Source organism: Grammomys surdaster, unplaced genomic scaffold (genome assembly GCF_004785775.1).
Source record: "Grammomys surdaster isolate TR1022 unplaced genomic scaffold, NIH_TR_1.0 220, whole genome shotgun sequence".
NCBI lineage: Eukaryota > Metazoa > Chordata > Mammalia > Rodentia > Muridae > Grammomys > Grammomys surdaster.
Window position 1 is genome coordinate 16073707 of NW_021604665.1, and position 13098 is coordinate 16086804.

General features: G+C 42.5%; 1 protein-coding gene across 13 annotated transcripts in view; it reads left to right on the forward strand.

The window, feature by feature from the left end:
- The window catches only part of Itpr1 (inositol 1,4,5-trisphosphate receptor type 1), a 325637-nt gene that overhangs the window by 27418 nt on the left and 285121 nt on the right, over positions 1-13098 (forward strand). For all 13 annotated transcript variants that reach the window (XM_028773069.1, XM_028773070.1, XM_028773072.1 and 10 more), the window contains exon 4: positions 652-722. In XM_028773069.1, the coding sequence (XP_028628902.1) occupies positions 652-722 (71 nt within the window). The remainder of the gene's footprint in view (positions 1-651; positions 723-13098) is intronic.

A 13098-nucleotide genomic window follows, 5' to 3' on the forward strand; every position in this document is an offset into this window, starting at 1 on the left:
CCACTCACTGGGTACTCTCCACCTAAAGATGCTCCACTCACTGGGTATTCTCCACCTAAAGATGCTCCACTTCTCATCTCCCACCTCTGTTTTGGTTCTTTGAACAATTCTGATACATCTTCCTCTGTCCGAAGTGCCTTTGGCACAGACGGCTCCTGACTGTTCTCCTTTCTTCCTTCCTAGAGTATACCTAATTTATTAGTTTGCTTTTGTGGCTTCTATACTTAGGCCTTGAGCTCTTTCAGGGCCGAGGCTTGGCGCACTGTAGTCCTCATCAGGACTTGGTACAGTCCCTGGTTGGCTCCTCGCTGATCGTTAGTCAGATGCATTGACCTCTTCCTGTGTCTTCCAGAGTCAGCAATATTGCATGCTGTGTGTAAATCTCTCACAGATGTGGTTCTGGGAATAGGCGCTGCAGAAAACAGTAACTTGACATGTCCATTACAGAGTGCTGGGCCCTTGGGTTAGGTTTATTTCACTCCATGCATAAGAAACCTCCTTGGCCAACGCTCCCTGGCAGAGGGATATGGCAATGTAAATTTTGCATAGGAAGAGCCCTGAGCTACTCCATTTTTACATAATGCTCATTGAGGGTTTTATTTCCCTAGGCTTACTTGGGGATACAGCATTGATTTGTTTTTCTTTTTGCAGCTTGGTTGATGACCGTTGCGTTGTACAGCCAGAAGCCGGGGACCTTAACAATCCACCCAAGAAATTCAGAGGTAAGGTTGCCGCTTTGATGGACTGGGTCACCTTCACTTACTTGATGATTTAGGAAGAGTACTGCTGTGCCTGTGAGGCCAGCTGGCCCTCTCCCCCTCCTTCCCTCCCTGCTTCCAGTCCTTTATCCTTTTCTGTAGCAACCTTAGGTTTATTTACTTGAAATCTGATTTTGAAAAAGTTACTTAAGTCCTGGCTTTAAAACTTCTCGAAAAAATGTGTAAATAAATTCTCAGTCAAGATTGGCATGGCTTTTATTAGGGCCTTAGTTTGTCTACAGAATATGCATTGCCAAGTTTCTAATTTATCCGAAAGCTTTTCATTAGCATAGCTATGTCTCCAAACAAATGAGATTTAAGGATCCAGTCACAAGGAGCTTGGGTTATTTCAGCAGATCTCATGATCTCTCTTGGAGTCTTGATAATTCTTAGCTGCCTTACCTGGAATGAGACATTCTTGACTAGTGCACTTCTACTTGAGCTAAAAGGTACAGCAGGGCAGCGTTCCTATTAATGTCGCCTTCTGTGGCCCTGAGCTTTGAGTGTTTTTTAGAAGGTAGCTTAGCTTATTACAGGGAGTATTTGAGTGGAATTGACATCTTAGATGCCACTGCTTTGTTTCTGTCTCCTGTTGTGACAGTGGTACTACATGGTTCTTGGTTTGAGCCCCATCTTAGAATTATCTAGAGAAGATTGTCAATTCTATAGATGCTCTGAACCTACAGTTGGGAACTGTTTTTGTTTGCTTGCTTGTTTTCTAAACAGAATAATTGTGGCTGTCCTGGAATTCAATGTGTAGGCTAGGCTGGCCTCTAACTCCACCTCTCTGTCTCCTGAGTGCTGGAATTAAAGTTGTATACCATTGCACTCCGCTCAGCACTGATGTTTTTTAAGGCTTCCAAAATTGTTTAAAAATTACATTGATTACTTGTTTGTTTATTAATTTTGTGCACATGCATTGTGGCCGTCTTTGGATGGGGTCAAAGGACAACTTGATAGAGTTGGCTTTCTCCTTTCACCATGTGAGTTTCAGGAATTAGACTCAAAGGGTCTGTCAGAACCAGAAGGCATTTTTTTTCTCCCTTACAAAAAGGAAAAATGCTTACTTAATGAAGTCCCACGGGAAGTGTGGCTCAGACCCCTGCAGACTTATGTCTGTTGGATCTTGAGTGCAATACCTTAACCACTTGGCCATCCTGCTGACACAACTGATTTTTCTTGCTAGTGGGCTTGGGTACCCACTTGACTGGTGGCCTTGGTCACAGAGAATTCAGCTCTTGCTGTTTGCAGACTCTATCTTTTGAGTTCTAGATTCTCTCTGTTGAATGATTTAGAAACTGTTTGAGTCCTCTGGATGAAAGCTAAGGAAGCTAGGATGCCATGGAAGGCAGCCATTCAGATGGAAGGGAGCCATTTGGATGCATGGTGGTGTTGAGCTCTGTCCGGTTGGCACAAGGCTATCAGGAGAATGTTTTCATGTGAAGATGAGGGAAAACTATTTTTAAAAAAGTGAGTCCTAGAAACTTGAAGGAGCTCTTGCTTCTGCTGAATTTTTCTTCATAACCCCTCCCCGTGTCTTGTCTTAAAACAAAATCTTGAGTGGAGCAGAAATGAAAGATTTTTATTTAAGGACCATCATGTCACTTAGAGAGTGAATTCCCAACCCAACGTTGACCATGTTGGTGAGATAGGATGCTGCCTGTGTTAGCTCAGTTGGAGGGTCATATTTCCTCTACCTTGGGAAGGGATTGGTTAGACTCCTACCTCGGTGTGTCACCTGAGGTCGCATGGCTAGAGGCAGGAGGGAGTAGGAGTTTGGATCTCAAGTTTGGCTGCACAAAGAAATCACCCATAGAACTATGAAAAACACCGCTAACTGCTCCTACCCGCTGCGTTCCTGATTTAATTGGGCATTGGGATTTTTTAAAAGCTCCCTGGGTAATTCTCTTGTGCAACCACAGTTAAAAACCATTGCTAATAGCTATAAACTACCAGCTTCCTTGCTGAGGGAAGAGATAATCTAGGCTTGGCTTTTGCACCTGGGACACAGAGAAGTGAAGCTTTGTCAGAACAGGTGCTGGGTCCAGAGGACCTCTTGTTCCATCCTTGCCTCAGTGGTCAGGCAGGGCCTGGAAGAGAATTTAATGCAATGAATAAAGTAAACCAATGGCTGTTCAGTATTGTTTTAAAAATATTGTTACATATTAATGATTATCATTTTTAAGTTAACAAATTGTGCTATGTATGATTTGAAATCGGTAGACATTGCAGAATACCTAACTTGGGCTACTTAATGTGGATTTCTTCAAGTAGCACTTTGTGTTGATGTCTGTTGTCACCATGTTGTGCAATAAATCTTTTTAGTGTCTTTCTCCCATCTAAGTGAGATACCACAGCTTTTGACCAATGCCCTCACCAACCTGCCATCTTAACCCCAGGCCTTGATAACCTCTCCCCTACTGTCTGCCTCTCTGAGTTTAAGTTTTGAAGATTTCATGAATAAATGAGGTTATTACACAGTATTTGTTTTTCTGTGCCTGCCTCATTTCATTTAACATCATGTCCCTCAGGTTTTTCATCACAAATGATGAAGTGGCTCTTTGGATACAGGGTTAGGACATTAAAGTAAATAGGACCACTGCAGAGGATATCAGAAGCTATGTGTGTTTCCTGGCACTAGGATCAGTGTGGGTCTTGCTTGGATGTGCCTCTGGTGTCTGATTTGAGGAGACTGTTTTGAAATCAAAGTATCAGTCTGCCAGAGGCCATTTGGAAACAATCAATCTCCTTTTCTGTCCTGACTTAGTTCTACAAGTAGGAACTAGGCAGTGACTTGGTTTATTGATTTTCTAGGTAGTTTCTAGACTGTGAACTGCTTTGTGATAGTGGGGACATCTGGTTCAAAATAAGTTGTGCTGCAGGCTTCATGAATATAGGTCAGAACTTCCTAAGCTCTGAGTGCTATGGTTGATTGCCCTCCATGTAGGTAAGAAGCCTGGTAACGCTGCCTCTGCAGGCTGCCGTAGAGCTGGAGACTTCTCCACCATGGGACTTGGGCAGGAAATATTTTAAATGTTTTTGAAAACATCTCCTCAGCTGTGATGTAGCTTATCTATGTCAAGAATTCCTCCCCAGCCCTACATGAAGAAAAAGATCTCTCTTTTGGAAGAGATTGTTGCTTTTCCAACTATAAGTACATTTTGAAGTACAAGCTCATGTTGGTGGCTTAGAAATTGCGCATGGGCAGATAAGTAGTTTACAGACATATCTGGTCCGTGGTTTCATTTATGGAGCCTTTGTATCTGCAGTTGAAACAAACACATATGGAAAAAAAGAGATGCTGGCAAGCAGCTTGATGGGATGATGGAGTCTTTATCCAAGCAATCAGCAGAGCTATGTTGAGTCACTTGGATTTGCTCTGGTTCTCACTGCTGGCTTGCCAACTGATTTCCCATATTGAGAACCATTATAAACTGTTCTTCAGTAAATGGAGGTAAGAGGGAGCCTGTCTGTGGTCTGCTCCCCATGACTTCTGACTTTGGGGAGTTCCTTTCAAGATTTGTAACCCTGCATTAATACAGAATCTAAGACCAGTGAGACTTTCTGGATTCAAATCGAAGTTCCATAGATTTTTACCTGTATGACTCTTACCAAAGTCACCTCTGTGCACCTGGCCACGTCAACTTTAATAAAAGATAAATGTGTGTGAAGAATTTAATCCTAGACAAAATGTTGTCAGCTGTGACAAAGGTAGGTAGACCTGGAAGACATTGTGGCAATGAAGCAAGCCAGTGACAGATAGAGAAACTTGATGCTTTACTCATGGGGAATCCTAAAGAATTACCTCATAAAAATTGAGAGTAATGAGGAACCATTAATGAGGGGGATAACTATTGGAATGTAAAAAAAAAAAAAGATGAAAGATAATTTTAAAAAAATTGAGAGTAAAACAATGGTTACCAGAGGCCACAGAGCGGTTAAAGGAGGGAAGATGAGAGAGATTAGTTAGTGGGTACAAGGTTAGGAGAAACAGGTTCTGGTGTATTCTAGTGTAGAGTAGGGTAGCTCTGGCTAATTATCACACAACAAGCATTTAGAACTACCAAGAAGAGCTGGTTTTGGATATTTTGCATCACAAAAAAGTTATAAAAGGTTAGGATGTGGCCCTATGGTAGAATTCTTGCCTCACATGTGACGGCGTGAATTTGACCTCTAGTAGCACAAGAAACAAAACTGTAACTATTTAAGGTGACAGATAAGCTAAAAACTCTGATTAGATTACTATAAATGTGAGTTGAAACAACACATTGTACCCCTGCTATGTATCACATTAAAAGCAAAGCAGAACAATAAAATGAGGGGAAAAAAAGTCATGAAGTGCTTAGTAAGTCTTCATCATGCTTACCTTGTCTGCCTTACCTTACTCAGTCCCTACATGGAACTTGTAATCATAAATGACTCCTTCAGTGACATGAGCATTGTCACCCATGACTCTGTCTTTCCCTGTACGCAAGGACTCCCCAGCCTAGATTCCTGTCCTGTACTGGTTGAGTGTACTTGAGAGACTAATTTTCTGAGCTTGTTTGCACACCTACGGAATGGGGCCATGGACGTTTCCTTCCTTACAAAGGCAATAGAATTGAGGATAGTGTGGCTAAACATAGTGCTACCGTTGGATGGCTCCGTGGTCCCACTAGCTTTTCTTTTGTACAGTAGATGCAGAAGGAAGAGTTAAACATTGAGTGCCCTTGCTTTTCTCTGATACTTTCGAGTGCATTTCCAAAATGAATTTCTCTTTTCATGCGTGTGATTTCTGTGCCCCCCAAACTTTGTGGGGGAAAAAAGTTGTACATCTGTTTCCTATAAGGCACATCTTTCTCATCATCTGAATGAATACGAACAATGTTGTTGTTTTCTCTGTGTGATGACGAGAAATAGCTGAGATCTGGAGTCATTAAGGTACCTTGGTTTTTACTTTTGTCAGTATGATAACCATTTGAATGCACTAGAGACTGTGCACTGTGGGGCAGAATCACTGTTTTCTCTGATGGGTCTTAGCTCTGACCATAACATAGAAAGAATAAGGAAGACAAACATCAGATTGAAACCAGGAATAGAAACTTTGTGGTCAGTGAATTCCTTTCTCTGTATTATCTTTTGCTCTTCCCATCCCTCCACAGTTCTCCCCCTTGAAGATACTAAATATAAAAAGCGCTTTCTCTAAAGGCAAGATGGAAACTGACAGCCAGTCCCCATTTTCCTCTTGGGCCTCTGCTCCTTTTGCATTAATAACCTCCAGGGTTATTGGAGTAGAAAGAAGGGAATGCAGGCTTTGAGGGAATCAAACAGGCTTTTAGAGTTGGTTACACTATCTATTGTGTAATCTCTTTTCTACACTGGGGCAATGGTCAAGTTTTTGTCCTTAAACCTTTCACTGTACCAGAACCACCTTGGCCTCAGATCCTTGACCTTTGGACATACATTACCGTATCAGCATTAACTGAACTACAACATTTATATCTATAGAAAATGTTGAGCTTCCCAAAGAAGCTGTTAGAAGAGAAGTTTACCTTTAAGGTGGGAAGCCAGGCATGGCAGTGCTACATACTATAACCCTAGCACTCAGGAGGAAGAGGAAGGAGGAAGATTTTGAGTTCAGGCCTGCCAGTACTACAGAAGGAGACCCTGACTCACAGAAAGAGAGGGAGAGGAAGGACAGCTGGGGAAGAAGAGGTAGGATGGAGAAAGAGAAATTGATAAGGGAAGAGTAATTGAGAATTGAAGTGAAGGAGACAAGCTCACATCCTGTAAGTAGACCCATGTGTCGGGGGAGGGCCTGCACCAGACTTCGGTGAGCAAGCATGGTCTAGGTGTCTTCCCTGTCCTTGGGTTCTTTTGTCATCCCACAGTGTAACAGATCTCAAACCCCTTTATCCACCTAAGCTGGTAAAGGACTGAGGCAACATTGTGCACCCAGTGATGGCTCGGCTGATGGGGCTGGTGGTATGGACCGCAAATTAAGTTGAACAATAATTTCAGTAGCTGGGTGTGGTGGTGCAAGCTTTTAATCAGCATGTGGGCAGCAGAGGGTGGCAAATCTGTATGTTCAAGGCCAGCCTGTTCTACAAATCAAATCCTGGATAGCTAGGGCTCTGTTACATAGAGTGCATAGAGAAACCCAGTGTGAGAAAATCAAAAACAAAAATACCTCCCCACCCCAAAACAAATGAATAAACACCAACCCAAAAAAGAACCTTAGGGTTTTGTGAAGAGACTGACCTACTTCATTTATCCCACTGATAGCTCATCCACTTTGTAAAAGCACTGTCCTGATGAATGACTTCTTTCTAATCTCTGTGTGTGATCCACTTCCTTTCATAGATCTTTATGTTCCCATTATACAGATAAAGAAATGGAGGCTCCAAGAAGTTGAGTAACTTTCTCATAGACAGTCATTTAACCTTCCTAGGCTGGTTATCATTTATTCAACAAACATTTATTGTTTTCCTTCGATATTCTGCTACAGGGCATTTATTTTCCAGGGACAAAAGTTACTAGTTACTAGTTCTCTGGGAAGGTATCTATTCCCACACCACAGCAGTTATATATGCAAGGGGAAGGGAGAGGGCAAAGTACTTTCTTATGTCCTATGGGATAGGGCAGAGTAGATAATGACACTCTTCATATGTGTCTTCTCTCTGGCTCTGTAGCACCTCTGTGGAGCAGAACACATCTGTTTCATACCTAATGCTATTCAGGTTAAGAGATGTTAGGAACTGGTCTAATGTCATGTCACACCTGAATGCCAGAGTCCTGAGAGCTAGACTCTGTCCTTTCCTACCCTTTGCCCTATAGATTGTTTTAAACCCCTGCTACGAGGGTTCTTGTTACCGGCATAGTTTCCAATTGAGACTAGACAAGATGTTACTTTTCTGTTCTTGAATTCTTTTTAGCTTCTATTCAGGATTATTTCAATGGAAGGCCAGGAAGGAAGGAAGGAAGGAAGGAAGCAAGAAAGGAAGGAAGGAAGGAAGGCAGGCAGGCTGGCTTGGACTTTTTGGTATAATGAATCTTCAGCTGTTCCCAACACAAGCTCAGAAATATGCATAATGTCCACATGATTGGGACTTATTTGTGGTGCCATTGAGAGTCTAACCAAAGGCAGTGTAGCCAGTGTCTGAGCATTTCAAGTTTGGTGTTGGATCAAAGTCTCTGGTTCCTCAGCCTGGGCCCTGACACATAACAGCCTGAGAGTCTAGCTCTTGGGATGAACCTGGGAGAAGCATGCCTTGCTTTCCTTGGTGAGTTGCCTGAGGCCCAGTGCATAGCTATGGATATTTAAGCTCTAGCCTTTTTTCTTTTGCCAGACCCTTTGTTCTCCATCTCTAGAGTGCTTGTAGGATGTCAGTCACTCTCTGAGGAGTCTTGGAGGTTTAATAGGCTGTCTTAATGGGGAAAGGAATGAAGTGTTTTATATTTGGTCCATCCTCTTTGTAATTAGCCTTGAAACTCCCTGGCACCTTTGGTAGGTGTCTCCACCAGGAGTGGCCTATTTCAAGGTCAGTACTGCATCATAGACTTGCTTGTGGGTTAGGTCTAGGTTGGGCACTGAGAAAAGTCTACCATCTGAGGCCAGAGCTAGAGGCTGGCCAGTGTTTGCTGAAAACTGTTTCATTATCTTGGAGGAACTATCCTGTCTTTGTGGGCGTGTTTCCCCATTCATTAAGTGCAGTTTTTCGTGAAGTATCTCCTCGTATCCATTCCAGCTTCAGACACTGCAGCCAGGACTGGAAATGGACAGGTTCATATTTCACAAGAAAGCATTGGCATTTAGGAACCTGGAGCTGCCTAGAAGTAGATCCCCATTTCCCTGGGATTACAAGTTGTCTATGTCTAGATAAAAAGGAAACAGCCAGACTTTCACCCCGAGGCCAAAAGGAGACAGCCAGGATCTTGGGTCACAAAGGTCTTCCAGGGTAACTATAACAAGCTTGCTGGCTTAGCTTTCTTTCAAACCCTGTTCCTTTGCTGCACATTGTTTTAATTGTTGCTAAGCAACATTCTCTCCCCTCCCCACCCCTTCATTTTGGCAAGGCATCCAAGGAATGAACCCATATCTTATTTAGTTTTAAATACCCACATGCAAAGGGGAGGGGCTAACTTAAATTGTGTTTGTTCTTCTGATTTTAATCCATGACAGGAATGCAGAGCTTACTCTTTGCCTGTCTTGTTAAGTAAGGGGGAAAAAAATCAGTTCTGTTTAAGGTACGTGTCAGATACATGCCACGGGGCATATTGAAGATATTGCCCATGTGCAAAGCTGCCTTGTAGGGGAGGCTCTTGCAACTTGTTCTTTATTCACAAAGTCAATTCAAATTTAATGAAAAGATTAGTAGGTTTTTATAATCTTCATTTCAGATTTGCTAGCTTATCTCAATCTTGCACCAACAGACTCCATTGAAGGGGAACAAAGCTGTAATTTAAATCAATTCCCTTGGCAACCTAGAATGCTTTCAGGGTGTTACACAATTGGGGGGCTGGTTCTTGCAGCTTGATTACTGCAAGAGTCCCACACACTTCTTCCAGTAGCTCCTCCTGTTTCTGCCCACTTTCTTGAAGATAGGAGAAGTGTGTCTGAGGTCTCTCACATAATGAGTGGACACAGGTACTTTCCTGCTCTGAGTCCATTCATTTTTTTGAATATTTGAGTCACCCTTGGAAAATAGAACTCAAGTGTCTATTTCATATTCACTTACCCTAATAGTTCATTCACTTGCTAATGGAGAATAATTTTCAGCTGTTTATCCTGAAAATGTTCCCAGCAAAATAAATATGATTACCGTGCCATCTAATTCAATCCCACTGATGTGATGTGGCTTCCTCCATTCAAGAACAAATGAATTTTGAAATCCCAGCCAAAGTAATTGGGTCAAATTGTCATATCATTGTATGATCCTTCTGACAGTACTGTGTAGTGGTTGATTAAGGACTTTTCTTTTGGCAAAGGGTTTTTATAATCCTGTTTTGAGGGTATCAGTGAAGAAGAACATGAGGTGAATCACTTGAGCTTATAATAACTTTGTCCCTTCCTCATTTGACAAGTGAGAAAATCGGACTGGGATAACGAGTGTGCTGGAGCCATAGAATGATGCTGTGTCAGAATTTGGATCGGATTGTACCCAAAGCTTCCCTTTGTTCTTTGGCATCATGGATTAAAACAAAACAAAATTTTGTCCCATTTTCCTGTGTTAATAATCTGCCTTCTATAAACACAAATAAATGGTTCTGAGTACTTTGTCCAGTCTTTACTTAAATTAGTTAAATCAGTTTATTGTATCTTATACTTTCCTTCATATACATCTGTTTATTTAATCTTAGAACAATTCTAAAAGGAAGATGCTCTTCTATGGATGGAGAAGCTGACATACAAGAGGTAGAGTGTTTGCTTCAAGATCATATAGCTAGGAGAACCAGGCAGTCTGGCCCCAACACAAGGACTTGGCCCTAATTTGTATCCTCCCCAAATATGTCAATCAGAGCTGCGTCTATAGACTAGAGATACATGCCAACTCTAACCCTGACCTTCTAGCATAGTGTTTATTACAGCTGCCTTCTACTTTTATCTTCTCACCTAGACATGGGGCATGTGGAAGTACCACAAATTGCCCTGCCTGTCTGGCCCCATGCCTGTAATGTTGGTCTTTAGTAAAAGCCACTGTAGAGGAGTCAAGTGTTTTTCCTGGTATGACATTTCATGGTTCCCAACCCAACTGTGTTTTCATTGATGACATTTCCAGTCAACTGGCCTCTGGTCTTTTCAGTGTGTTGTCTCATGCTATAATCACTTTCCAAACTACACAAGTCTGATATTCTATAAAGGTTTCTCCCTGGAACTTTGGACTGTGTTTGGTCTCATGTTTTGCTACATGTTGGATTTTGATTAGCCCCCAAAGACTTGAAAGGCTTGGGCAACAAGGATGTGGTGGTACCTTTAAGAGATAATGGCCTAGTGAGAAGACTTTAGGTCTTTTCAGGCAGGAAAGGGGCATGCGCATAGGGGACATCCTGAACTCTCTCTCCTTTGTTTCCTGCTAAGTTGACAAGCTCTTACTCTTGCTGTAAAGTGCTGCTCTGCTGCAGGGACAACCAGTCATGAGCTCCAAAAGCTGTGAGCCAAACAGTCCTTTCTCTTTATAAATTGATTATTTCAGTTGTTTACTTTCATGAGAGGAAGCTGATCCATCCTCAGAGGGTACTTTTTTGTTTGTTTGTTTTTCTTCTTTTTTTCTGAACCACAATGTCAAATCTTTGTTACCTCCTTGACATTTATAGTTTCATGAGTCTTTGGCTGCCTTGTACCTGGTCTTCTGATAGGGTCATAGATGCAACCCTGTGATGTGGACAGTGTTATTGTTCCTATTTGACAGCTGGGCACCTTATCTGTAGAGAGGGTAGGAAACTGGGCTGGGCTTGGATTTGAACCCATATCTGGAGAACTTCAGAATGTCTGTGGAGTGAATTTGTAGAGTTGTGCTTCTCAGGCATCATCTGGGGTCTCTTGCTATATACCAAATCATGCAGGTATATTGCTCAGTGAGAAGAAAGTAAACACAGGGCTAGCAAGAGGCTAGGTCTCAAATCAACAGTGCAAGACAAGCTCTACACTTCTCATCCCACTCCTGGGCACACACTCCTCCCTTGTTGGACACTCCCACCTTTGTGCCTATGTATGGGGCCCTGTTTCATTCCTCTTCCCTGTCACTAGAGGCGTCAGTAGAGAGCTGAGGGTGCACTTGGCTTCTTAGAGCTGGTTGATTACTTTCTAACTCTGAGTTGGATAGATGTTTTGTGTCCCAGGAACAGTAGATCTAAGGTGGGACTTGGGATTTTGTGTTTTTAACAGGCCCTCTAGTTCCTGCAGGATGCCTGCAGAGACAATGATAGGTGCCTTCTCCTAGTCAGGTCTGTGGGACTTTGTTAAGAGTGAGCAGAGTACTTTAGTTGTAAAGAGCTTGGTCCCGACCAAGTCCTGATGTGTTACCCCTGCATCCAGTTGTTTCCTTTGGTTCAAAAGGGACCGAGCATCTGTTGAGGACTCAGAGAGAATTTCTGCTCTGGGACAGAGGTTAGGTAGATGTTCTCCTTTGACAGTCTCTGTTTTCGCACCAAAGGACCCCAGCTGTTTTTCTGTTTGGCTTCCTGTGGAAACCCTATGGTTGGGACATGGATCAGCAAACAGCTGGAGAGAGTGTAGATCCAGCGGTCATGCTGAGAAGTTCTTGGGAAACCAAATGGGTTCAGTCTAATGGTGGGGAAGGTTGCAAAGGAATGGAGAGGCTGTGAAACATGAGCAAATGGCAAAGCCAGAGCCTTCCAAGTTAAGGCCCTGTTGATTGTGTTTGTAGTGAGAGTGTTGCTGTGGACAGTCAGTAGAGCAGAGTGTGTAGGAGTCCCAGCTGTGGGCTCAGATGTGGATTCAAGCCTTTGCCTGCCTTTTGCTAGCTGGGTGCCTGTGGATAAGCCCAGTAAGCTTTCTAGACCTTAGCTTCCCTACCTGGTGTTGGCAATAGTTAATAGTACAGACGCTGTGGTACATTTTCAGGATGACCTAGGTTATGTGAAACACTGTCCACATGTGTTTCACAGATTAAGTGCTCAATACCTAGACGTGACCGAATATGTAATTATCCCCTTTTAGGAGATGTCTCAGAAAGACCCAACATAGCTCTTGCTGTCTCTAAAACATTGATCTGTGTTTTAAAGGCTCTATTCATGAATCCATAGGCAGACCAATTTTTTTTTCTCAAATCGTAATTAATTCACACAGGGGTTATAAACACAGAAAGGCAGGATGTGGGGGAAGGAATGACACTGGAGTGTGGGTGATCAGGGGGAATACAGATATCATCAGAATCGGGTATCGGCTGGTTGAAGGTTCAGGGGACAATTCACTATGACTCGCTTGTCCTTATCTAAGTTGGTATTGTCTGGCAAGGCTACCTATTTACAAGGGGCAGACCAATTTTTTGTTTTGTTTTGTTTTGTTTTTTGAGACAGGATTTTCTGTGTAGCCCTTGTTGCCCTCGGTCTATAGACCAGGTAGTCCTTGAATTCACAGAGATCCACCTGCCTCTGCTTTCCCTGTGCTGGAGTTAAAAGGTGTGCCACCATTATTACTTGGCTACAAAGACCATCTTTAATTTTTCTGAATTTTAGTGATTTTATTGAATATGGAAGTCAACAGGAAGGACATTGAAGACAGATACTGGCTTTTAGGAAGGAAGTCATCAGGCATTTTCTTTCACAAGTCTTGATCAGCTTCAGTAAATGATGTCATTCACTTGTGATGGTAATCCTGTCTTCTGTATAGAATTACAAA